Source organism: Crotalus tigris, unplaced genomic scaffold (genome assembly GCF_016545835.1).
Source record: "Crotalus tigris isolate CLP2741 ecotype Arizona unplaced genomic scaffold, ASM1654583v1 scf7180000018825.4774228, whole genome shotgun sequence".
Taxonomy (NCBI): Eukaryota; Metazoa; Chordata; class Lepidosauria; order Squamata; family Viperidae; genus Crotalus; species Crotalus tigris.
Window position 1 is genome coordinate 1,294,102 of NW_024097215.1, and position 26,191 is coordinate 1,320,292.

General features: G+C 38.5%; 1 protein-coding gene across 4 annotated transcripts in view; it reads right to left on the reverse strand.

Moving 5' to 3' along the window:
• Positions 1-26,191, reverse strand: part of UNC5D (unc-5 netrin receptor D) — a 290,263-nt gene that overhangs the window by 98,598 nt on the left and 165,474 nt on the right. For all 4 annotated transcript variants that reach the window (XR_005558313.1, XM_039356590.1, XM_039356591.1 and 1 more), the window contains exon 4: positions 21,308-21,411. Coding sequence is in view for 3 of the 4 variants with exons in the window: in XM_039356590.1 (XP_039212524.1) it covers positions 21,308-21,411 (104 nt within the window). In the remaining variant the exon portion in view is untranslated. The remainder of the gene's footprint in view (positions 1-21,307; positions 21,412-26,191) is intronic.

Genomic DNA, 26,191 nt, shown 5'->3' on the forward strand with positions numbered 1-26,191 from the left:
AATTGACAAATTCACCATCAGTCAATTGCAAAAGGCAGCTTTACTGAGACAGCTTACATCCTGCAACGATACCTCTAACACCATCAAACATCAACATTTGCTTGCTTATCCCAAATCCTTGGGAAGGACTCAATAAGTGGATAAAAATGCCAAATCCAGTCTGAATACCTGGCTTACTACATGACAAACCATAATCAGTTAATGGTTTAGAAATGGTATGCCTGAGCAGTATTGCAACTTCAGAAATCTGAGAGTAAAGAAAGTGCCAATTTCATATAATAGTTAAAGAAGGGTTGGGGTACCTTTTTTGTAATGGATCAAAAATCCACCCCAAAGCATTTCTTCTCCCTTTTAGACCCTCTGCTACATCACACTTCTCTTGTTCCTTTTCCATCACACATGGGAGATGAAATATCTTGTCTTGAACCAATGTTTCAAGTGGTGGTAGACTCCAGAGCCAGCTATTCTGGCTTCAGACAGGAGATGTTTTAGATTTACTAGATCCAAAGTCACTTCCAATAAGCTGCAATGGCAAATTCTTTCCTGAATGTTTTAACAAGAGGGTCTACTGAATGAACGTAGGTAACCCCACACTAGTAAGAAATCATCTTCCTGCCTCCCATCTTTGGTTATTTGTGTGCCAAGAGGAATCTGGATGCTATGGTACTTTCAAATCCATTTAGGATTGTTCTGCAAATTTTCTTAAAGCTCAATCCTAGGCAAGTGAAATTGGAAGTAGCCTTCAATGAAGTCACTTGGTGTCAATGCTACCATCCTGCTTCACCCCATCACTGCTTTGCTGATGCCAGACCACCATGAACTTTGGGGGGGGGGGTGGCAGGAGCTAACAAGTGGGGGAGGGAAGACAAAAAATGCCAGAAACATGGACCGATTGACCCCAAGGTCACAAACATGGGAACTGTTACCAAAACAATTTGTTTGAATCCAATTGGACATCAGGAAGATAATGGGGACAGGGGAGAGAAAGATTTGGGAAAGGGGAAAGTAAGTAGGCAGTTTTTGCACCCAAACCTCAGATCTGCCTTTTTCTATCTTGTAAACACTTGGCTTTAGTAAAAGTATATATTTCACTATAAATATAGCCGAAGGCTCTTTTTTTCTAAATGACCAAGTCGGACACTTGGACTTGTTTCCAGATTGGTATCTAATTGCAGTCTCAATTGATTAATTGTTGTCACCAGGGTAGTTGGAGAGTTAATGCTTTTTTATTGTTTTCATACTGGGTTTTTATCTTTGTAAACTGGCTGGAGTCACTGAAAGTGAGTTGGGCAGTGATACAAATTTTAATAAATAAATTTTAAAAAACCAGCAAATATCTCAGGTTTGTACACTGAGCGAACAGGAGAATAAAAAGAAAACTCGTTTTATTTTTCAGAACTTGACCAATTACCCTATAACACAGTGCAGTGTAATTCTTTCTTTTCCAAAAATTATTTTTTATCATATTGAGACAGCGTAAAATAGCTTTTATATGCACCAGTGATCAGAAGCTTTTTGCCTTTGAAAACTGCTCTTTGTTTGAACTCCCAAAGATTATTTCTTTAGGCTCTTTGCATACTGTGCATGTTGTTTAATATCTAATCTACAATCCCAGGCCAGCCAAGATGAAACACTTAATAACAACATCCTTCATCAAACAAATAATACGAAATAAAAAAGATAATGCTCTAAACAAAATCAAAGAACAAGCATCAAAGAGTAAGGAATGGTTCCTCTAGAGGGAATATTTTGTTAATCTTGAAATGTAAAATGAATTGTAGAATCAGATTTGACAAAACAAATCTCTTTATTCTACATGTAGTATTAAAGGGAACAATTTCAGAAATGGAGTTAAAGTGAGCCATTTCAAAAATGGTATGCAGAAAGATCTAAGATTTCAGCATGTAGCATGGAGGTTGGTACATCATTCAGTTTCAAAACCACAAAATATAAACATTTTTTTTTTAAATTATCCAGAATGATCATCAGCTGTGTTATGATATTGGGAATGCAGGCAAAATAAATAAAACTCAGGGTCAGTCCTGACAATAGCAATAGCACTTAAACTTATATACCGCTTCATAGCATTTTGCAGCTCTCTCTAAGCAGTTTCCAGAGTCAGCATATTGCCTCCAATAATCTGGGTCCTGCACCTCCACAGATAAGAGGATAACTAAGAATAGTTATAAGAACTAATATAACTATACAGTATATTGCAAGCCTGAGAAGAAGAATGGGATGGGGTGGACTGAAAGATCCCAGATTATCATGAAATAAGATACTAAATCAAGTTTTCATTAGAGCTTTGCATCAATGTTGACTCCTGGTGATAGTCCAGATTACTGCCTGCAGTTTTCTTAGGAAGATTTTCAGAAATGTTCTGCCCTTGCCTTCTTCTTCTTGGGGTTGAGAGGGAGGGAATGGTCCAAAGTCACCCAGCTGGTTACATGCCTAAGGCCAGATTAGAATTCACAGTTTCCTGGTTTCTAGCCTGGCACACAAACCACTGCCCTGAACTGCCTTTCATTTCAACAGCTGTGGTGGCGCGGTGGTTAGAATGCAGCATTGCAGGCTAACTCTGCCAACTGCCAGCAGTTCGATCCTGACCGGCTCAAGGTTCACTCAACCTTCCATCCTTCCAAGGTTAGAAAAATGAGGGCCCAGGTTGTTGGGAAGCAATAGGCTGGCTCTGTAAACTGCTTAGAGAGGGCTGTAAAGGACTGTGAAGAGGTATATAAGTCTAAGTGCTATGACTATTGCTATTAATCAGTTTGGTGGGGGAACAAATGCAAAGATCTTGCTGGTGATTTCAAAATCACTTTCAAAGATTATGAAGGCGGTGGACACTGGTAAGGTATTTTTAGTAATGGGACCTAAGAACACAAGGATAGTATTAAAAGGATTTCTCCAGAGAGTGAGAAACATGCACTGTTAACCATGGGAGAGTCACCAGTTCTTTCTTTTTGACATATTTTGTTTTGTGGCGACAATGGGACTTTGTTGACAGCTTGACTACTTTATATCCTCCATAATACCCTGGCTAAGCATGGCATATGCTACTTGTGGAAACATGGACATGAGAGGAAGGTCGTGAGTAATTACTACAAATATATCTGATTCTACTTGGACAGAATTCTACAGTGAGACTTTTTATTTGAGGAGAGACTTTAACTTGAACGTTAGCTGTCTTCTCATTTTGTGATTCTAATGCTCACTTTAATCTGCAGGGTCTTTAATGCTTGCTGAGCTTGGTTATTTACTTGCAGAAATTTCATTACCCAACTAGGTAACATCATCAGTGCTAAAAAGGAGTGGGGTGTTTGGCTTACACACAAGTGGCTTACCCTGTCAGTATTGGAGGAAGTGTCCTTGGTTTTTTGATTAGAACTATAATGGTAGAGGACAGGAAGACCTGGAGGAACGTTGTCCATGGGGTCGTGATGGGTCAGACACAACTTCACAATTAACAACAACAACAATAAACAGAAAGCAAACCCCTTCCCTTCTGGTGCTGATGAGGTTACCTAGGTGGGTAACAAGGATGCCAGAGTTCAACTCTGAGCTACAAATATTCTTTTTCTATTGGTATCACTTTAATCTCCAGATCCAACCTTTGGCTTGATATTTGTCTGATTCCCCTGCCGTGCTCAATATAAATAGGGAAAAGAAATATACACCAGCTAGAACAATGAACTTCTGCAAAGAAAAATATTTTCCCAACAGTGAGAAAATATCAGTAATTCCACTGGTAACTTACCAGCTACTATTTCAGGCCTATTCATACATGCCAGCTGGCTATTTATTTCCCATAGTTGATTGTCTATAACCTGGGAAGGATTCACATGGACAACTGCAGTGATAACCACAGCAGTTGTCATGTTCACCTTGAAGTCTCTCCATGCTATCTGGTGGATGAGAAGGTCAACAAGGAAAAATAATAATATAAAGGTCTATGGACAATCTCTAAGGTCTCAATTAAGAAACTCCATGTGAACACCCAGGAGCCCATAAACAGACATATTTGTAAGCTTATCTATTGAGATAAAGTTTTTTAAAGTCTTAGAAAGGATGTTGCACTCTTGAAAATCCCTTACTAACAAGAGAAAGCTTAGATGGCAATATATTAACCAATGCAGCCTTTCTGTAGCTTCTACCAAGAGACAGCCACAGATTCTTTTGATATAATCAATAACTGCCACTCAGCCTTCAGTGCGGTGTTGTAGCAAACAGAGCTTCTTCCCCCTAAAGATATGTTATTTTGTGAGATATCAAATAAAACAAAAGCACTGGCTTTTGACAGCTCACTCAAAAAGAATGATAATCAGCCGAAGAGTTCATGTGCTTTAACGTTACCCGGTGGATTTGCAGTAGAAAGAAGTGAATTAGCACAAGTGAATTAGCAAATTTCTATTTTGCAACTTGATGTCATTCTCAATGGGTATGGCATACATATGCACATGGAGAGAGAGAGAGAGAGAGAGAGAGAGAAAGAGACAGAGACAAACAGAGAGAGAGAGAGAGAGAGAGAGAGAGAGAGATCACGGTTCAGATGAATAGATAGGAAAAAATACCTCTGCTATTTGTCTCCTTACCCAACTTCCTGCATCCTTCAAAGTCCATTCCTACCATTGTCTGCTCTTTGGATAGCAGAACAGATAAGGGAGGGAGGTTTATCAAGTCTAGAGAAGTGTAGTTAGATAGTCTATCCTTCTAGAAAAAGATTCGTGGTTCGTACATCAGAGAATGAGAACAGAGCATCCTGTACTTTTGATTTTCATCCCTGGAGCTAAAGAGAAAAGGAACCCATGCTATACTCTACACATTTAAGTTTTCCGAAGACGATTGAAGTTCTAGGAAGGTGTATAAAGAAGGAAGCTGTAGCAATGGAGAGAAAAAATTTCCCAGAGGTTCAAAGATGAGAAGTTAATAAATCAAAACTAAACCTGCCAATCTAGATAATGAGCACACCAATAAAATCTTTTGAGTAAGCAATAAAAGCAGAAAGGTTTCAGCTGGGATTCTAAAAGAGAACGAGGGTATCTTTATTGTGCCTGCTGTCATGCAGAGACACCAGACATGTCACTGGAAAGAAAAAAATCACAAAAAAACCCCTGCATCTCACTTACTTTGGCCATGTAATGTAGGGTAATTCACCGGAGAAAGCAATTATGTTGGGAAGAGTTAGTGATAAAAGGGAACCAGGCCACCGAAGAACACAGTGACTGGACACCATCAAAGCTGACACCAGCCAGAGCGTAGAACAACTCAAATAAGCTGTGCAAGATTGGAAGATATGAAGAGACCTGGCCCAGAGAATTCCCAAGAGTTGGACATGACTGAATGGATAACATCATCTCATCATCATCATCATCATCATGCAGAGATGTCAGGCTTCTTAACCTGGAAATCCACCAAACTTGGAAAAGAAAATCAGAAGGAAGTAGCCACTTACAGAAGAGCAGCATTAGATGAAAATTAGCACTACGTAGCCTGCGTGATGTGCATCTGGTAATGTTACATTAGCTGTAATATAAAGCCTGCATTGATGATGTCAGTGACCAAGAATAGCCAACCACACCATCCTACAATTTGGGGATCCAGAAAAACCAATCCTCTGCATCCTTGTGCATGAAAAAAACCACACATATACACTCCATTACAAAAAAGGATGTACCAACAAAGGAGAATATTTGTAGCTTGGGGTTGAAATGAGGGGTTCTTGACGCTCTCTGAGTTTGGTTGTTTTCTTGCAGATGTTTCATTACCCAAAATAGGTAACATCATCAATGCTCAAAGGATGTTCCCTCACTTATTTGGACCTGGAGACATTCAAAGATTTAAAGACACAAGGGCTTTGGCGATGGCTTGGCAATCAAAACAGCTTACAAGGAATTCACCCAAAGGACTGTATCACCCATTTCAGGAAGTAACATTATAATCATTCCCTTTGTTTGAAATGCCGAATTTCCTCAACCAATTTCCAATGAATTTGGGGTATGACATCCTCCATGAAATCAAGAAGCTGCCAGAGCACACCTTACTGTTATCAACATTATATTGAACACATTCTAAAAAAAAAACAAAACCTAAATAAATAAATAACAAATAAGCAAAACCTCTCTCTTTGGTAAAAGAGTGAAAAACGAGATTGCTGAAATGTTTTGTTAAACCCCATCAGATTTCATCTGTGTTTGAAGGTCTCCTTAGCTGTAGGTTTTGTTTATGCTTTTTCTGACAATGCAAGATCATTTCCAATGAATAAACCTTGAGTGACTTTAGCTTCTTTGAACTTAGAATCTGCTAGGGGAAAGGAGGAGGAGTTGAATGTGGATTAATGCATTTGTAAACAGTCTGCTTTTAACATAAAACGGAAATTGAAATTCCAGACATACAATGTTTTGGTTCTATAGGAAAGTACATAAAATGCAGGTTATATACCCTAAGTAATCATACTGTTTTGTACAACCAGAAATAAGTTTAGTGATTATCATAATTCACAAGCCATTTTTTGCAAGAACCATAGTGCTTTATTACAATATCGTTCTCCTGCACTATACGCTGTTGCATGTAACAAGTATATACAGTATATATAAAAAAATATCCTTGTTTAGAATATCAAGCAAGTATTCAAAGCAACGTTTCGAATGCTTGAATCATTTTCAGTTTGAACCAGATCTGTTCATGCTTTGTTGATGTGTTTTCTGTGAAGAATGATTACATATTACCATTATAAGCAATATATTATATAAATTAGCAAAGTTTAAAAGATTTTTTTTACATCCACCATAATTTACTGTCTTATCAGAAGCAGTGATAAGTGTTTGTAAAGCATGCTTCACACAACATGCTTTATAGCTTAAAAAGGAAAAACAATAGCAGATTTATTTTAATTTATTTCCTGTTTACTTGCTGTTCAAAATATTTCTGGAACCTGTCAAAATTGAGCACTGATATTCAGGGAGGTACAATGCAAGAATTGGACAGAGACAAGATAAGCTAAATAATTCTGTCGATGAAACAAAGAGACTAACTTAGATACATTCAGAGAAGTTACATTTAACATCGTGACGCTGAAAAATCTTCACCTTCTCCCTGGTTTTCTCCTTTGGTGAATAATTGCAAATGTTTCAAAATCAATTGGTGGGAAGTGAACTAAATCTCCAAAGGACTGTGCATTGTTACTCCCAGAAGTTGTAATTACTAACATATCTGTTAACTTAGAACTAAGCAGAAATTTCCTGACAGTGAGAACAATTAATCAGTGGAATGCTTTCCCCCTAGAAGTTGTGGGTGCTCCCCTATGCTGGAAATGTAAAACAGCAGTAGGATCATATTACCATATGTGGTGGGAATGCCCAAAGACTCGTGAGTATTGGAACAGGACACGAAACTGGTTGAGGGATATATTAACACTGGACTTAGAGTTAAAACCTGAACTCTTCTTGTTGGGAATAATGACAGAAAAATACGACAAGGGAACAATCTACCTGCTGCTACACATCCTGACTGCAGCTAGGCTTGCTTTAGCACAAAAATGGAAGAGCAAGGAAATTCCCACAGAGGAAGAGTTAATACATAAAATATTAGCATGTGCGGAAATGGACAATGTGAATCAGTTTATTATGAAACCTGGGATAAATTTTACCACCCGAGGAATTTGAAGACGATGGTCGGGATTAAAGATGAATGTTAAGATAGAAATATATGTTATTTTAGAACAAGTATTGTATATAAAACTTAGATGTATATGTAGAGATGAAGAATTGATTGTAAAAAGTGGAATAATCTGATAAGAATGTATATACCGGAATGTTAAATCCAATGTTTGTTTCTTTTTAACTGTATTATAAATAAAATTTTGAAAAAAAAAGTTGTGGGTGCTCCAACACTGGAGGTTTCCAAGAAGAAACTGGACAACCATTGGTCTGAAATGGTATAGGGCCCCCTGCTTAAGCAGGGGGGTTAGACTAGAAGACCTCTAAGATCCCTTTTGATTTTGTTATTCTGTATCTGAAACCCTTTGTTTTTCAAAACTAATTTGGAATGACCTTCTCTGGTTTTTGAAATCACTGCAAATTATTAGTATTTAACACCTCTGAAGATTCAAAATAATAAACTATGTAGGGCACAGACAAAAGAATGCACCTTAGATTGCACATAGACGTTCTTGGGACGAAATATGCAGCAATGGCCCATCTTTATCTCAAAGCGGCTTTAAAAGTTTGCTCCCGTTGTGTAATTAAAACGAAAACCAGAAAAGAAATCCAGGATAAGGATAAGGACAAGAATATTACTGGTGGACTGTTGTTCATTTCAGTCTTGGTGCTGTGGCTTTTGTGGACGAGGTACTATCCCTAGAGAAGCAATATGGCAACCAAAATAGCAATAGCACTGAGACTTATATACCACTTTATAGTGCTTTACAGCTCTCTCTAAGCAGTTTACAGAGTCAGCATATTTGCCCCCAACAATCTGGACCCTCATTTTACTAACCTTGGATGGATGGAAGGCTGAGTCAATCAGTTCAGAACCAAAAAAAACAAGAATAATTACTCAAAACTGGTCCTATTTCATCCACGTGGTTACTTTTCTCATGGCTGAAAGCTAACTATATAGAGTCCTCAAAAATGAAACATCCTGGGTTTCTTCAAAAAATCAAAAAGGAGAAGGAATCACAGTAAGTGACCTCAAGAAGGATAGGGAGATCCTTTGCCAACTCTATCATAGAAAGCCAGAATCTATTAGTTATATTGATTTTAGATACACACAATGACAGAATCAAGTTATTTCCATTCACCTTGGTTTTACGTTGAAGTAAACAACTGTGTCACGTCAGGCTTTCGTGTTTAGTATAGCCTAGAAAACAGAAGAGATAAGGCTTCTCTAGCAATGCAACAGTACGTACTCTTTGATTATGGGGGTTAAGTGTCGGGATTATTGATGTGGTGTGTAACTAAATTGTTTTATGTGCCGAAAAGGGTAGGCAGATTCACCAGTTGATCTGAGTGCTGAGAAGTGCAGCTTGTATCATGCAAGAATCATTTGCTATGGATTATTGGGGGGGGGGGGTGTCTTACCTATTTCACAGAGATCCTACCGATTTATTTATTTTTTCCTGACCACTGAAAGCTATCATTTGAGAACAGAAGTTTGGAGCACTTGTGGATAATCCCTGACTATCAAACGAGGGGAATGGGGTGGGCAGGAGAATCAGATGTGAATTTGAAGGAGCTTTGCTTTTACAGAGCTATCGCCTCTTATCTATCTGTGCTTATTTAGCAGACTTCTCCCTGCCATGTGAGTAAAGCTATGAGAAAGAATAGCAGGGGGGAAAAAGACATCTGTACAACCATTTTGGCTTGAGTTATTTTCAGCACGTCTCCCTCTATAGCCCCAATAAGAGCAGAAAATGTTGATTTTTTCCATTTCTTATCTGTAGGCACTGAACTGTTACATGGGTCTTTTAGATAGAATAATTTCAATCGTTATCTAAATTTAAGAAGTTTCCGTGGGGAGAGGGTGTTACTCAGTTTAATGTTGTACCAAGTCCCAGAATCTTTGTGGACTTCAGCAGCCTTTTAAATTTGATTAATGAATAGATAATACTGCAGGCAGTGAACCTTAGTACATAGGATGGGATTTTATTTTTTCCTTAGTTTTGAGAACAAGGTTTAAGGCTTGTGTGTGTGTGTGTGTGTGTGTGTGTGTGTGTGTGAGAGAGAGAGAGAGAGAGAGAGAGAGATGATCTTTTAAGTTAAAAAAAAGTTGCTGTGCCTAAAATGGTGGAAAACTTTGTAACCTAATTTTTGGTAATAGTTCTGAGAGGTGCTTCTGTGACTCTCCAAACTGAGACTTGAGGATACAAACTATAGTTTCATGTGATTTCCCTTTTTGTTTTAAATCGGTTAACTACTTGCTAACTCTTCTCCCTCCAGTCAGTTGAAGTACTTAATTCTGCTTCTCCATGTAGAGTCATGAAAGATGCTTATTCAGAAAACATTTTTAAAGCGATTATTTAAACAAGGACCGAACTCTTGTGAAATGTTCTGTTCAAGGATTATCATGGAAAAGTGAAGGAGACAAAATGTTGCAGACTAAACCCCAGACTAAGAAAGCACACATTAACAAAAGAGATTGTAAAGTTGGGGGGGGGGGCAATGTTTCTTTCAGCAGATAATGGGAAAAAAAAAACATGATTTAACTTGTGAGTAAGGCCACGGAGGATATGACAGTGATTGAGGGATAAATGATGCAGCACTTTGAGGAACATCACAACAATACAAGAGGGTGTGGGGGGGGGAAAGCAAGGGACTATAATAAAGAGAAAGGACAAGATATCTTTCACTTGAAAGCACCAACCGAAATGGTGTACTTCAGTAAAGAAATTCATGATAAAAGAACCAAAAGTCAGGAAATACAGAGCAGATTAGAACTTTGTAGAATAGCCATGAAACCCTTGGAAATGATATTCACACAGCAGGATGGGTTGATACTCTATAAAGACTGAAGTTAGGCAGATGATGGGTATCCCTGTGACATTCTGTAGGACCAAAAGTAGGACTTTGAAGAATCAGGATAAAAAGATCCTGAACTTTAGTGTTGGAGAAGACTCATTAGAATATTATGGATTGCCAGGAAAATGAACAAATGCACTATCAACTAAGATAACCCAAATTCTTCCTCAAGGTGAAAATGGCAAGGTACAAATGATCATACTTCAGAAACATTATATGAAGATCTAGCTCTCTTCTTTTTCTTCTTTTTTTCCAGTTTTTATTATGGAAGAGGAAGAGGAAGAGGTGATGGCAAGGGTGATAGTTTCCATCAATTTTTTTTTAAAAAAGAGGATGTGGTAGATTTCAAAAAGTGGATTTATTATTTCCAATTGATCCCATTAATGATGGGATTGTGTTCTCAAGTGCTGCAAACTAACCAAGAAAAGATTGTGTATTTTTTGGCAACTATACAGTTGGTTTCAACAGAATCTAAGCCATTTGGTTCCTGCTAGAGTGATATTTGGGCAAAATTACAGCACTTCATCTCCTTATTTTGTGGGTCTCTCTAACTGTTTGCTTTTATTGATCTGCACTTCAGCTGAAAGACAACTTACGAAAATGACACTATGTCAGTCCACAACGCATTGAGACTGCTACGGTGGCCTCTTATTTGTAAATTAATTTGAGAAAAACAAACACAGAGCTAAACATTTAGTTGGGTTCATTGAACTTCCATTTCTTGTACAAGCTAGCATGTTAGGTACCTCATAGCATACTGTTTGCTAATAGCACCAGGGGAGGGAAGAGGCAGAATGTTCTATGGAAATCTGCACTTTTTTCTAGGCCAGGGGTGGGGAACCTTGGCTCTTTTATGACTTGTGGGCTTCAACTCCCAGAATTCCTGAGCCAGATGCATAACAAATTAGGTACTCCAAGACCTGCAGGTGAACGTGCCACTGAGTTGGAGGACATCCTGAAAAAGAAGGAATGTTTTCCCTGGATCATTGTCAAATCACCATTCTTGTTACTTATCTCCGCCAACAGTGAAATAAATAAGTTAAGAACATCAGCACCCTGATTAACAACCGAAAGCTACATACAACCAAGAACCATATAAATACAATGTGTAGAAGAGTTCAGTGCACATATTCTGGAAAGAGAGAAAAGATTATGGTCTCCAGCACAAGCCCAAAAGCTTGGAAGAATAAATCTTTGATCCTTGTGATTCTCAGACTGGATCCTAAGATCATTCTGCTTCTACTCTGGCTCTCATGGGTGGCTTGTCATTTTCCCAGATCTGAATGACAGAAAATTAAACTTCTTAGATAATGTTTTTGGGGAGACCTGCCACTAATCTCAAAAATGGTTTACCAATTGCATCTTCTAAGGGTATACCTTTCTCTCAGGTCTATCTGTATTCCAGGCAATGAACCATCTTCAAAGTGCATTAAATTAATGGTTTTTCCTTTTACTAGTAATGTATTATAATAAAATAACTACTGATTACTAATAGCACATAGTAATTCAGGGGATGTATCAAACTGTAAGAATATTCATCCATTTGAACCAGCTTAATAGTTTCCTACAAAACCATTTGCTGCTTAATAGAGTCTTATAAAACCATTTGCATTTTATCACAGATGCATCATGGTTAGCTTTCCCAAACAACCTAAACTGTTCCTTTGTTTCAAAGGCTGATTCTTTGTTTGGAAAGGCATAAGTCTTCTCCTACAGAAGAATAGAAAGTACACCCATTTATATAAAAGTGATCAAGTCTGTAAAAGCTGTAAGTTATTACTTTGAGTAGACTGTCTACCTTGATACAAAGAGAAAATTAGCCTTATACACACACACCCACACACACACAGAAAGAGGCACATGCACGGAGCATTTATGGTAGGTTTTATTGCCCAAAGCAAATTATACCTGTTACAATTTACAGACTTTATTAGCAACAATAACCATTTTACAACCAGCACCAGTAAATCAAGGTTTATTGAGACCTCTACCATTTTAATCTGTGGAAAGCCATTAAAATGTCATTTTTTTAATCAGACATCATTTCTAACTTTTATGAAAAAAATAGATTTTCCCATTTATCTGATAAACGTAAAGTATCATCATTCAAAATACTGAATAGATGGATCAGAAAAAGTCATCAAGAGTTCTTTATTTCCATGGCCAGGAGAGTTAACCTCTGGAAACACTCTGCTTATTCACTAGGGCTGGTTTCAGCATCACAGACTTAATAGATTGCATATAATAGATTGTAAAGAAAGACTGTTTCTTTTTGGAAATTTTAATCCTTTGCCATAAAGTACCTTCCACAATTGGGTCACATCCTAGGCCCATGCTAAAACATTCAAGGTCTTTATCTAAGACATTCATAGGATATTGATCATGTACTGAGATATAGTTCTGATTCATATATTCCACTAATGTTTGCTTTGTCATGCTTTATTAAATATGCCAACCAACAGATCGTGGGTGACAAATCAGAAAGCTAAAGTATATATCACACATTAAAGCCCAAAACAAATTAACCTGACTCAGGGTGATGTGTGGAACTTGCCACATTTTTCTTTTTCCATGACTAACACAGACTAATTTCTTGGAGATTTGTCATATCCTGAACTAAACAGACCCACTTGGTTGCATTAAAAGTAGTCTATGAATCTAAGGATGTTTTTTTCAGATGGGCAAATAACTTTTTACTCATAAATGGTTGAGCAAAGGAAAAAATAACTTGCATAAAAACAGCAGCCATTGCATTGCTTATTTTTTTTTTCAGTTTTCTGTTAATATCCTTCCCCAGCCAAAACCCAGGACAGATAATAGTTCATATGCTTGGTTTGAGATTTTATTAAATTAGCTAATTCATTAAACAACACATCATGTCATTTCCTTCTCATGCTTCTTTATACGAACACAAATTTGCTGATATAAAAATGTACACACACATATTTTCTGTGTAGGTAAATATCTGCATAGATTCTAAATCAGTCTGGTGAGACTAGTTAGAATACACACATACACACCAATCCCACAACTGAAATACAATATAATATGTCATGTTGATATAAAAGCAAATTGAGGAAAATGATCGGATGCACTTTGATGTCTTAATATCTAGTTAACATTATGTGGATGTTACTTTCTATATAGTCCTATGATTTTATTGTTCCTTTTTATTTGAGTGAGTTATAATTTTATGTACTTTTGAAGAGACATTCTGCCTATTATGTAGGGAAGAAACAAAGTCTGCTCACTGCTGGAGACAGAGAAATGGAACGCTTTTCAAGTGTTTAAAATGTGGTTAGTATTTTATTCTCTGAATTTACAAACTGTGCTGTTCTGCTATCAAATATCCATGGCAAGGAGCAGTTTGTGTAGTTTTATTTCTGTGTGTGTGTGTGTGAGAGAGAGAGAGAGAGAGAGAGAGAATACAAAATGAAATCAATATAAACACTAAATAGCAATAATAATAATAATAATAATAATAAAGTTGGAAGGGACCTTGGAGGTCATCTAGTCCAACCCCCTGGTATAGGAAACTCTATACCATAAAGTGCAATATTATACAGCATTAAAGATTGAATGGGTAAGAATGTTATTTACTTCTCTTGTATAGAAGAATACAAAGAAGAGGGATTCAAGCTATTCTCCAAAGCGCCTGAAGGCAGGACAAGAAGCAACGGATGGAAACTAATCAAGGAGCGAAGCAACCTAGAACTAAGGAGAAACTTCCTGACAGTTAGAACAATTAACCAGTGGAACAACCTGCCTCCAGAAGTGGTGAATGCTCCAACACTGGAAGTTTTTAAGAAGAAACTGGACAGCCATTTGTCTGAAATGGTGTAGGGTTCCATGCCTGTGCAGGGGGTTAGACTTGATGACCTCCAAGGTCCCTTCCAACTTTATTATTATTATTATTATTATTATTATTATTATTATTATTATTATTGCTATTTAGTGTTTATATTGATTTCATTTTGTATTCTCTCTCTCTCTCTCTCTCTCTCTCTCTCTCTCTCTCTCTCTCTCTCTCACACACACACACACACACAGAAATAAAACTACACAAACTGCTCCTTGCCATGGATATTTGATAGCAGAACAGCACAGTTTGTAAATTCAGAGAATAAAATACTAACCACATTTTAAACGCTTGAAAAGCGTTCCATTTCTCTGTCTCCAGCAGTGAGCAGACTTTGTTTCTTCCCTACATAATAGGCAGAATGTCTCTTCAAAAGTACATAAAATTATAACTCACTCAAATAAAATATTATTATTATCATCATCATCATCATTAATATCAAAAGGCAATTTTATCTCCTTCTGAAAGAATTCTTGGAGAGGGTAGCAAGATAATTAGTAATTAAAATGTTGAATTAGGATCAGGGATATCAAGGTTCAAAACCCCTTTGAGCTATAAAAGGTCATGGCTTTAGACCTGTCACTATCTTTCAGCCCAACTCACTTTGCAAGGGGGTTTTTTTTTGGCCGGGAGAAGGGTTTTGATAAAAAGCATCCAACTTTTTTTTTTTTTTAAGAAGAAATTGCTCCCAAACATGTGATGGTAGAGGAGGGCTATGTGATCAGATGACGACTCTCACAACTCTTAATATTGACCCTCATGCAAAAACTGCTGAGAACCAAGTTCATTAAAATATGCAGGCACTTCTAGCATTGTTTTTTGCAGATCGAAACTATGCCCTCAGTTGGGCCCAGGAAGTACTCAAAAGCCATTAAAAGAAGATTGTGACATCAGTCAATGCATTCTTGTACTGGCTGTCATTTTGGGATATTTTTCAAACCCAGAGTCACTAAAGGACAATGCAAGAGTCATCTAAATGAGAGGCAATTAACTTTTGCAATCATCTCTTTTTCTCCAGAAAACCAGGACCAGAAAACCAGATGGAACTTGGCCACAACTATTCAGTCATAGATTGAACTAAGTTCAAAAATTATGATTGGATGTACTTTTCTGTGGCTTCCTATAATTGCCTGCAACCAGATATGGGTTACTTTTGAAATAGTGCCTTCCCCTCCCCTCTTCACTCCACCCCATTTCAAGCTTTCCTCAAATTAACTGGGCTAATCATAGGAAGTGTGAATCATTGCCCCTTTCAAGTTTCCTAGATTAATACCACTGGCCAGGTTCAATTTATTTCAGAGCATGCACTCAAAATCTTTTTTCATGTTTGTTAAGACACTGGTGTAAAATCTTTTCAGATTAGGTTTTGGAATTAAACCCACATTTATAGTTGGAGTTATGGTTTTAATGTTTGGTTTCTGTATACCATCCAAATTGTAGGAGAAGAGCAGGAAGAGCTGGGGTTAGAGTTAAAGATGTTATCAATGTAGAATCCTTTCATTGCCACAAACAATCCAAATCCTACCCCACTTGAATTCCTTTGACCCTTATCTAATGCCAGTTTAGTGCTGATTGCTAATCTTGTACACAGGCTTGAATAAATCTTCTATGCTGCAACTTAATGCATGGATAGAAACCATCTTCAGATGGAAGATATTTTGCTTCTCATCCAAGAAGCTTCTTGGATGAGAAGCAAAACATCTTCAATGAAAAAAACAAAGTCCAGTTGCCTTTTGAAAAAGCACCTTTGGGATACCCTGACCTGGATGATTGAGAATCTCCATAGTCCTCAGACAGAGTTGAAGGAACTTCTGTCTACAGCTCTGGAAAGCGTCAACCGACACTACTGTGCTATGGGATCAATGGCTCATTGAGACAGTTCTCACATGCCATTAAATGACAATATAATTGGTTTTCTTATAGCTTAGCATGTAATGTGACAACAGGGTGGATGACATGTCGCGATGTATCATGACTTTTTTTTTCCATTACCAGCAATGGGGTAGGCGCGGTTTCGCTATGTTGCATCCGGCCCACAGGCCGGCAGTTTGACACTCCTGTTTTAGACTTAGCACTATGTGTTGGTCCAATTAATGGTGGCTTATTCAACAATCTTGATTAATCAATCTGGGTTTATTTGTCGACTAAATAGCTACACCTAGAAATAGGTGCACACTGGGAGTTTATTCGCTTCCTGGTGGCTCCAAAAATGACTGAGGCGCCTCTGTCATTTTTCCCCAACTTACAATGATATCTGAACCAGGCAGCCCAGAGGTTTTGTTTTGTTTTGTTTTGTTTCATTATTGCTGAAAGTCCAAGAAGAAACAGCAATTCAGCTGCTTCTTCTGTTATGCATTTTTCACTGGGAACATGGGAAAAACTTGCCTCTCCTTACACACACACATACACACACACACACACACACACACAAACACACAACTGGGTAAATGTCATAGCCTTAAACAGTACTATCGTCATCACTACAACATCCATTAGCACACATGGACCGTGCTTCTATCTTCCCTTTTGGGTGCATATTTGTGTCTTTTGCTCCTTTTTAATCAGCTCTTTTTCATATTCTAGTTAACTGGCAAGCTATTCTACAGGGTTTGTCCCTATCTCTCCCTGCCCTCCCCAAATGCCTTCTGCTTCATTACTCATCCTCTAAACTAGTTTCCAGTAGCATGTGCTCAGCAGGCTTTCTGACTAATGAACAAAATGTGCAGCTTGTGGTGATTTTTTTCCCCATTTTTTTTTTTATCCCTCTAGCATCTTCTGTCCATCCAATTAATAGACCCATAGTGATTGCAACTGAGATAAGAAGCAAGTGGTCTCTTGTTTCTAGCAGCTTCTCTCAGTCGCTTGCTCTTAATTTTTGTTTATTTTATTTTTTTATCAGTGCAACTAAACAGAAATTGCAGCAGCACAGATGCACCTCTAGACTTTTGGAGAATAAATATATCACAGCACAGATGGAGCTGCTGGCCTGGAACTTTCACTCTGAGCATCCACCTAAAACTTGCCATTAAAGCAAGCAATGCTGCTTCTCCAGCTGTGCTCTTATATGGAGAAAGAAAGCTGGGCTACCACAATGGAGGAGGCAACAATAATTCCTGGCTTGAACAGATTCCCCCCCACCTCCCAGCCTCATTTAGACCCTTGTAACAAGCAGCACCCTGATGTCAATCTCTCTTTAGAGAGAGGGAAAAGGATAGCTCCATGGTATTATCTCTGTTTCATACACAAAAGAGCTTCACATCCCCTGCTGAAAAAGAACATGTCAGAGAACATAACATGGCTCATTTGGGTTGTGCCTAGCCTAGCTGTTAGTGGTTAAACAATAAATTGTGGCTTAGCATCATAGCAGCAGCAATCACACTTAAATGTATATACCTAGTGGTGGGATTCAGCCGGTTTGCACCACTTCGGCAGAACTGGTAGCTAATTTTTTGTTGCCCAGGCCCAGAATGGACTTCCGGAAGTGGCATCCACAAAGAGAACTGGTTGTTCACATATTTGAATCCCACCACTGTATATAGCAGGAGTGGTCCCAACCTGTGGGCTGCAGCTCATTACTGGATTGTGGCCTATTCGCAATCAGGCACAGGAGCTAGCAGTCTCACTTGTGACAGTGGCAGAGCTGGTGCTCACAGCCCCACTTGCGTGAGCAGCAGGCATGAGCACTTGCAGTAAACTTGTGTGAGCAGCAGATGCACACACATGTCGCTCATACAAATGAAGCTGTGCATCATGTGTACACCCCCGCCACTCACACAAAACCATCCCCTTCCGCCCACACACACCAGGCTGCTAACCTGGAAAGGTTGGGGAACATTGCTTTACAGCATTCTCTAGGTCACAGGTCTTCAAACCTGGCCCTTTTATGACTTGTGGACTTCAACTCCCAGAATTCCTCAGTCAGGGCCCCGAACAATCTAGGTCCTCTTTTTACCAACTTTGAAAGGATGGAAGACTGAGTCAAATCTGAGCCCTGTCACGATTGAACTCCACACTGTGGGCAGATTTTGCCTGCAATACTGCATTCTAACCGCTGCATCACCATCTTCTTCTCATGTAGGAAGTCAACCTTTCAGCAATCCAAGCTTGTGAAAACCATGGATTAGCATCACTTAGGAACAAGACCATTGGTAATCAGGAGAGATCAAAGAGGGACAAACAGTAAATGGGATGATGCTGTGTTATTTGCAACACCTTTTAATGGAGCTGTAGCAGCATTGTAACAACTGCTAATGTCATAGCCCCTTCAGAGTTAGGAGTCTGAAACAAGGAAGCAAGGATAAGATTTTCTCCTCAGCCAGAAATTGGTTTTGTCCATAATTCTTGGTATATACTTAACCTTTCTGATACATTTTCATTACCGGGCTGCATTACTAATAGTCTAATATGCATGAGCACCAATGGATAATTGCATTCTGGTTTTTCCTATTGATTCAGGCTCTTATCAAAATGCAAACCATGTTCCTGGTAAATTATGTTCAAAATGCAAACCAAACAAAATTATCTTCCAGTCCCTACAGTCACATTCAGAAATGTGAGTAATGTATAAAGTGGCAGTTTTCCTGCCCACCTCTGGACATCCAACTAAGACAATTTTTCTAAAAGGATATAATGTAATCAAAGGCCATTTGAAAGGTCCCCAAACCAGCCAACTGAAATGGAGCTGAAATAACACATAGACCTGATGAGTTGCAACATGTTCCAGCACATTCTAGCCATCTACCTTCAAATCAGTTATTTAAAGTGTGAATTGAATAGAGTACAAGAAACGTCATCAAAGAATCAGAGGAACCATGTGGTTCAGTGTTCCTAGTTTCTTTATGAATTATATGGATATCTTGCTTTCTCGGAATATATGCTATTATCACTGATTGTACAGTTATCAATATATCTTCAGTGACAAAACCACAGCCCCTTTCCAGTGCTTTCTGGCAAATTAATGCCAGAAATAAGAATAGAATAAAGCTGGAAGGGACCTTGGAGGTCTTCTAGTCCAGCCCTCCATTTAAGTAGGAGAACCTATACCATATCAGACAGGTGATTGTCTAGCCTTTTCTTAAAGATCTCCAGTGATGGGGCGCCCATGATTTCTGGGGGTAGGCTGTTCTACTGGTTGATTGTCCTCACTGTCAGGAAGTTTCTCCTTAAATCCAGGTTGCTTCTCTCCTTGATCAGCTTCCAATCATTGTTTCTTGTTCTTCCCTCTGGTGCCTTGGTGAACAACCTGACTTGTGGCAGCCCCTCAGATACTGGAACACTGTTATCATGTCTCCCCTATTTCTTCTTTTCTTTAGACTAGCCAAACTCAAGTCCCGCAGCCATTCTTCATATGTTTTAGCCTCTAGGCCTTTGATCATCTTAGTTGTTCTTCTCTGAATTTTTTCTAAACGCTCAACATCTTTTTTGTGATATGGTGACCAAAATTGGTTGCAGTATTCCAGGTGTGGTCTTACTGGGGCTTTGTAAAGCGATACTAGTACTTCGCGTAATCTTCAGTTATAGAAAAATATTTGGTTATGTTGATTATGTCAAACTGTAGAATGTGCTTAGAAAAACGGGAATTCTAGAGTATCTCATTGTCTTAGGAGAAACCTATATACCGGTCAGGAAGCCACTGTCCAGACAGAAAATGGTGAAATATGCTGGTTCCAGATTGGCAAAGAAGTATGAAAAGGCTGCATACTCTCCCCTTATTTATTCAGACTATTCAGAGAATATATATTAAGGGAAGCTGGACCGAAAGAAGATGAGCATGGTTTTAAAAGTAGAGGAAGAAATACCAACAACCTGTGTTATCTTGATGACACTAACCCAATAGCTGAAAACACAAAAGATTTTGAAGCCCTAGTACTAAAAGTCAAAGAGAACAGAAAAAAAAATCAGACTAAAATAAAATAGGGAGAAGATCAAATTAATCACAACCGATAGAACAACCAGCCTTAGAATGGGCAATGAGGGAACTGAACGGTGGATAGCTTCTGCCTTTTAGAATCAGCCACCAACAGCAATAGTCAGGAAGTCAGGAAATATGCCAGTAGCACTTGATAGAGTAGCCAAGATGACCTTGCAAAAGATCATCAATCAATCAAAATATATCTTCTGTGACAAACCAACAGCACTTTTCAAGTGCTTTTGCAGGAGAAGAGCAGGCTGAGCTGGAAGGCAGAGTTAAATGTGCTATCAGTAGGGAGTCCTTGCATTGCCACAAGAGACCCAGCCCTTCCATGAATTCTGTAGACCCTTATATAGCGCCAATTTAGCTCTGACCATTTGTTGACCAGATTCTTGTGTATAGGTAGCAATAATAAGCCCTTCTGTATTTAGAACTCAACAAATGCTCCTGGTTATTTGCACCTGACAGCTTTCTAGTAAAGGAAACCAAATCCAAGGTGTATAGCTCAAGGTGTATCTTACCAGTAGAAAAAATGGTGACCTTACAAAAACAGGACATGGGCGTGTTCCAGCTCCTGGAAATTGACCAAGTACTGACAGTGAAACCTTTATACATCACTTATTTATATCATGCTCCTGTAAGCAATGTATTGTTCTTTGGGGTAGTGAACACAGATTGCTCTCTTTCACAATTAGATAGATCTTGGGTTTAGTTGTAATGTCGACCATAAAATCCAAGACATATTTCAAAGCATTTTGAAAACATTTAGTCAGGACTGAAAAAAAAAAATTCATGTACAATCTTTCAAGCAAATGATTGTGGAGGGTTGTCTGTCTGGTGGTGCTTTGGTTTTAAATTGTTGTAAACTATTATGGGAAACACAAACCACAGAATATTTGGAAGGCAAACCAGTATTCTGTCCTATCTTAATTCTGTACTGTCACTGAGCCTCATGAATCAAAAGTGTGTAAAAGGATGGTGCCAACAGACTTTGTGTGAAGTGCCAGGAGACTCAATTCTCACCTCTGCTGCCGGAACTCCCTCTGGTGGCCGACAATGAAGCACAATCATTCCTTCTATTGGGACTTCCTTGCCCTGGGGGTCTTGTTCAAAGTTTTTGCGTAAATCTGTAAAGAAGAATGTGCAAGGGTTAATCACTCCAAACAAGGTGAAACATCCCTTGCAGGAAGTGCAAATGTTGGATTTAGGCACTAAAGCCACCCCATTCTCCAAAGCACCTGAAGGCAGGACAAGAAGCCATGGATGAAAACTAATCAAGGAGAGAAGCAACCTAGAACTAGGGGGGAATGTCCTGCAGTGAGAGCAATTAATCAGTGGAACAACCTGCCTCCAGAAGCTGTGAATGCTCCAGCACTGGAAGGTTTTTAAGAAGAGACTGGACCTCCATTTGTCTTAAATGATATAGGGTTTTCTGCCTGAGCAGGGGGTTGGACTAGATGACCTCCAAGATCCCTTCCAACTTTATTATTCGGTATATAGGTTTGTTTAGTTTTGGCTTGGCATAGTGTGTTCATTGCTAGTAATTAAGCTTAGTAAGACACAGTTTACAGCTTAGAGTGTTGCTTTTTAACCCAGTAAGTTGTCATTGAGTCAACAAGTGATATTATATTGTAAGCTGAGCAGAGAAATGTGTGCGAGATGGGTGGCTATATGAGTTGATTAAATAAATAAATATTGAATAGATATACAAACCATGGTTCAGCGTATGTCAGCCCTTCCAGGTAAACCAGACAGGACACACAACCTAATGAGCTAATTCTACTTTACTCTAGCAGAGGTTCTCAACCTTGGCAACTTTAAGACTTGTGGACTTCAACTCCCAGAATTCCTCAGCCAGCAAAGCCTTTGGTTAAGGTAGAACCTCTACATCTTAACCCAAAATATATTGGTGAAATAGCAAGCTGGGAGATAGGGAACCAGCTTGGACAGAATGTTGCCTCAAGGATTATACTATAATGAAAAGGTTAAATGATTCAAAACTAATAGGAATCTGACTCAAATAAGACATTGATTGAAGGCTTTGAATGTCAAAATTGATCAATAAGCATAGATCTGCTACTTGACATAGAAGGAAGCTCCATTATGGTCAATGGGGTTGAGTATTTATTTACCGCTAAGCATATAACAAAAAGTTCAACAACTAAGAAGTTAGTCCTAATGGACTGAAGGAAAGCTAATGAGGAATAATCAGATTTAGGATTGGGCTGCATATCTTTCAAGTCTGCAAACTGATTTAAGTCCTTCTCCCTCTGCAGAAAGGCTGAAGCTGTCAGAAAATATTTCCCTGTTGCATTTGGATGCTTTTCAAAGAGCTGCTACTTTCTTTATCCTCCCACTCACTCACATCTGCTTGCCTTACACACTCCCTGGGTTTTTTTTTTTTTTCCTTTTTCTTTAAATGAAAAGCCGAGCTGTGTTTGACAGATAATTTTTGAGCAAAAATTAATCACATTTTCTTTTTCAATTACAGGAGCATCCAATAAATAAATAATAAAATATGCGCATTGGCAGTACACACATCACAATTGCCTCTCTACCCTGATTTCTTCCAGATGTTTTGAGACTACGGATCCCCAAATTCCCAGACAGCAAATAAGAATGAGCCATGCACTTTTCTTGCTGCATTTGGAAAAAGAAAAGAGATCTGCCTACCAAAGAAGGATGAAAACTGAGGACGTTAAAAAAAAAAAAGTCATCTGCAGAAACGTTTAATTAGAACAGGAAGTTAGTACAAGGCATAATGGTGACCAGAATCATTTTACTGAGGCCTTCAACAATGAATCATACTGAGCAAACAACTTGTAATAATAATAATAATAAAATTGGAAGGGAGCCTGGAGGTCATCTAGTCCAACCTCCTGCTACGATTTCAGACAAATGGCGGTCCGGTCTCTTCTTAAAAACTTCCAGTGTTGGAGCGTTCACAGCTTCTGGAGGCAAGTCGTTCCACCGATTAATTGTTCTCACTGTCAGGAAATTTCTCCTTAGTTCTAGGTTGCTTCTCTCTTTGGTTAGTTTCCATCCCTTGCTTCTTGTCCTGCCTTCAGGCATTTTGGAGAGTAGCTTGACTCCCTCTTCCTTGTCTCAAACCCTGAGATATTGGACCTCTGCTATCATGTCACCCCCTCATCCTTCTCTTCATTAAACTAGACATACCCAATTCCAGCAATCGTTCTTTATATGTTTTAGCCTCAGTCCCCTAATCATCTTTGTTGCTCTTCTCTGTACTCTTTCTAGAGTCTCAACATCTTTTTTACATTGTGGTGACCAAAACTGGATGCAGTAATCCAAGTCTGGCCTTACCAAGGCATTGTAAAGTGGTATTAACACTTCACTAATGGACACCTACTCACAACACTGAGAAGATCTTCACAAGCAACCAGCTTTCATTTGCAAGTGTCATTTTTGTCCAGTGCTAAATCTTTTTGGATTGACTAAAGGGCTTCCTATGTGGACAAAAGATCAAGATCTAATGAATGTTGTAAAGCAGGGGTCCCCAACCCCTGGTGGGTGGACCGGTATCGGGCCATGGCATGCCAGCAACCGGTCTGCATGAACAAGAAAAGCCCACCCGCAAGATGCAAGCAACACACAAAACCACGCACCCTCCTGTCTGCAGAAAAACATCTCTCCATGGAACCGGTCCCTGGTACCCAAAAGGTTGGGGACCTCTATTATAAAGGACTCAACAAGGAGTATAAATGATGCCAAGCATATAAGATCAAAGAAGAGTCTAGAAAAGGGATATAACAGTATACTCCAAAATTGGTAGTATAAAAATTAGACAAATTATAGATTTAACATCAAGAATCCAGCTCAGAGTCATCTGTTGTTCTCACACAGACCTTTGACCCCTGAAGAGGACCCTATTTCACAGGTGGGATTTTAGGGTTAAATAGCTGCTTAGTCTAATACTAACACTTTTCTAGAACTAAAATTGACGTTGGCTCAGATAGAATCATCACGGAAAGATTGGCTAATCTCATGGAGTTATCTAGCATGCATGGTAACTGAGTTCATGCATTTCCTGAAGCCAGAATGTGGTATGTTTGGCCCAGAGTGATATTCAAATTTAGCTATTGTGATTTGCAAGTACAAACCAAGCCATTGTTTTTTTAGCATAGATCAGTGATGGCGAACCTTTTAGAGACCAAGTGCCCAAACTGCAACCCAAAACCCATTTATGCATTGTTGGGTGCTGGGTGGGAGTGGCCCATTGGCTGGGCGTGGCCCATTGGCTGGGCGTGGCTGTGGTAGTAATGGCAGACTGGGTGGGACTAAAAAATTCAATCAATCAATTCCAACTTTGCAAGATCTTTTTTTTCCCGCTAGAAGTTGAAATCGACTGATTGAACCCCCCCCCTTTTTTTTTTTTTGCATACGGTGGTGGAGGCCTAAAGTGAAAAGGTTTTATAAAACCCAGCTGAAGGCCTAGGACTGGGGTGATGGCGCATGTGCCCACAGAGAAGGCTCTGCGCGCCACCTCTGGCACACGTGCCATAGGTTCGCCACCATTGGCATAGGTGGATAAACAGATAAATGGATTTGCCTGCATGAATAGAAAAGACAGTATAACCTTGAAGCAAGCTTGAGAATATAAAAAGAATGGCTATTTCATTAACAATGGAAATACCTTGAATTATTTCTTCTGTTATTCTACAAAACCCAACTAAGTACTCCTTAACAGTCTATTAGTATTGTTGCTATTAAAATAATAACATTTACTGCAGCATAAACTTTGTTAGGCAAAAGGACAGGAAGCTATTAAAGTAGCAAATGTCACACCAAAATAGCTTCACTGTATAAGACAGCTTAATCGATCCACCTGCTTCAATAAATTTCTTGCTCTCTTCATGTTTCCATGTTCGGCAAGAAAATTCATAGTCCAGAAAAAAAAGTCAATAAAAATTCAATTCTAAAATAATATGCATTTGCAGCCTTGCAAAACTGAGGAATTATCATCTCCGTCAATGTAGTGGCAGTTAATGCAATGAAATGAAAATAATTTACGCATGCCAAACAAATCAGCCAATGAAAAATCGCAGCCATTAATAAAAATCACACAAGTCAGTGTCCCATCATATCAGTTTAGCCAAGTGCTCAATTTATGATGGTGCTATCAATTGGGCTTCCTTAAAAAAAAACAATAACCTCAGAAATACACAAACTGAAAGGGAATATGTGAAAGGCAGCCTATTAAAAATTAAGCACATCCTGATCTTTTATGTACAATATATTCCATGAACATATACAGAATATCTTTTCTGCCTAAAATTGTTGTTGCAGAACAAACGCCAGTATTCTCCAGAATCTTATTTTTGTTTTGTTTTTGTTTTTTAAAAAGGCAGTAGCTGCAATTTTAGGGGCCTTACTAAAATGGATTGCAGAAATCTAAATGACCACTAAGTGGCAGCAAAGAGGCAGAAAAAAAATCCAACTCTGTGCTACCATCTTTGGTCCAGATTTGGTAATCCTAATTTCAGTAATTTAAGAGGGAGCAATCAAATGGATAGAATGATTGAGTGGCATGGAGTGAAGTGGAGTGAATTGGAGAGGCTGTCTTAACTTTTCATATGTTATAGGGTTTGCTGAAACATTTTTGGGCTAAAGTCATAAATTTGTCTGATTCTGGCTTTGAGTAATGAGTGAACCATGATACTGCATTTTGAAAACAAGGGTTATGGCGTACTATCATATTCAACATCCTATGATCAAAGCTAGTGATATGTGAACTCCATCGTTTAATAAATGCAGTTCAGTTTATTTATTTTGGTCTTTGACCTGCCTAAAATGCAAATTGAACAATAATAAAACAATCACAGAATTCATTCTGTACATACAGTGTTAGTGTCAATAAAATAAACTATATTTACCTTAAAGTATCTA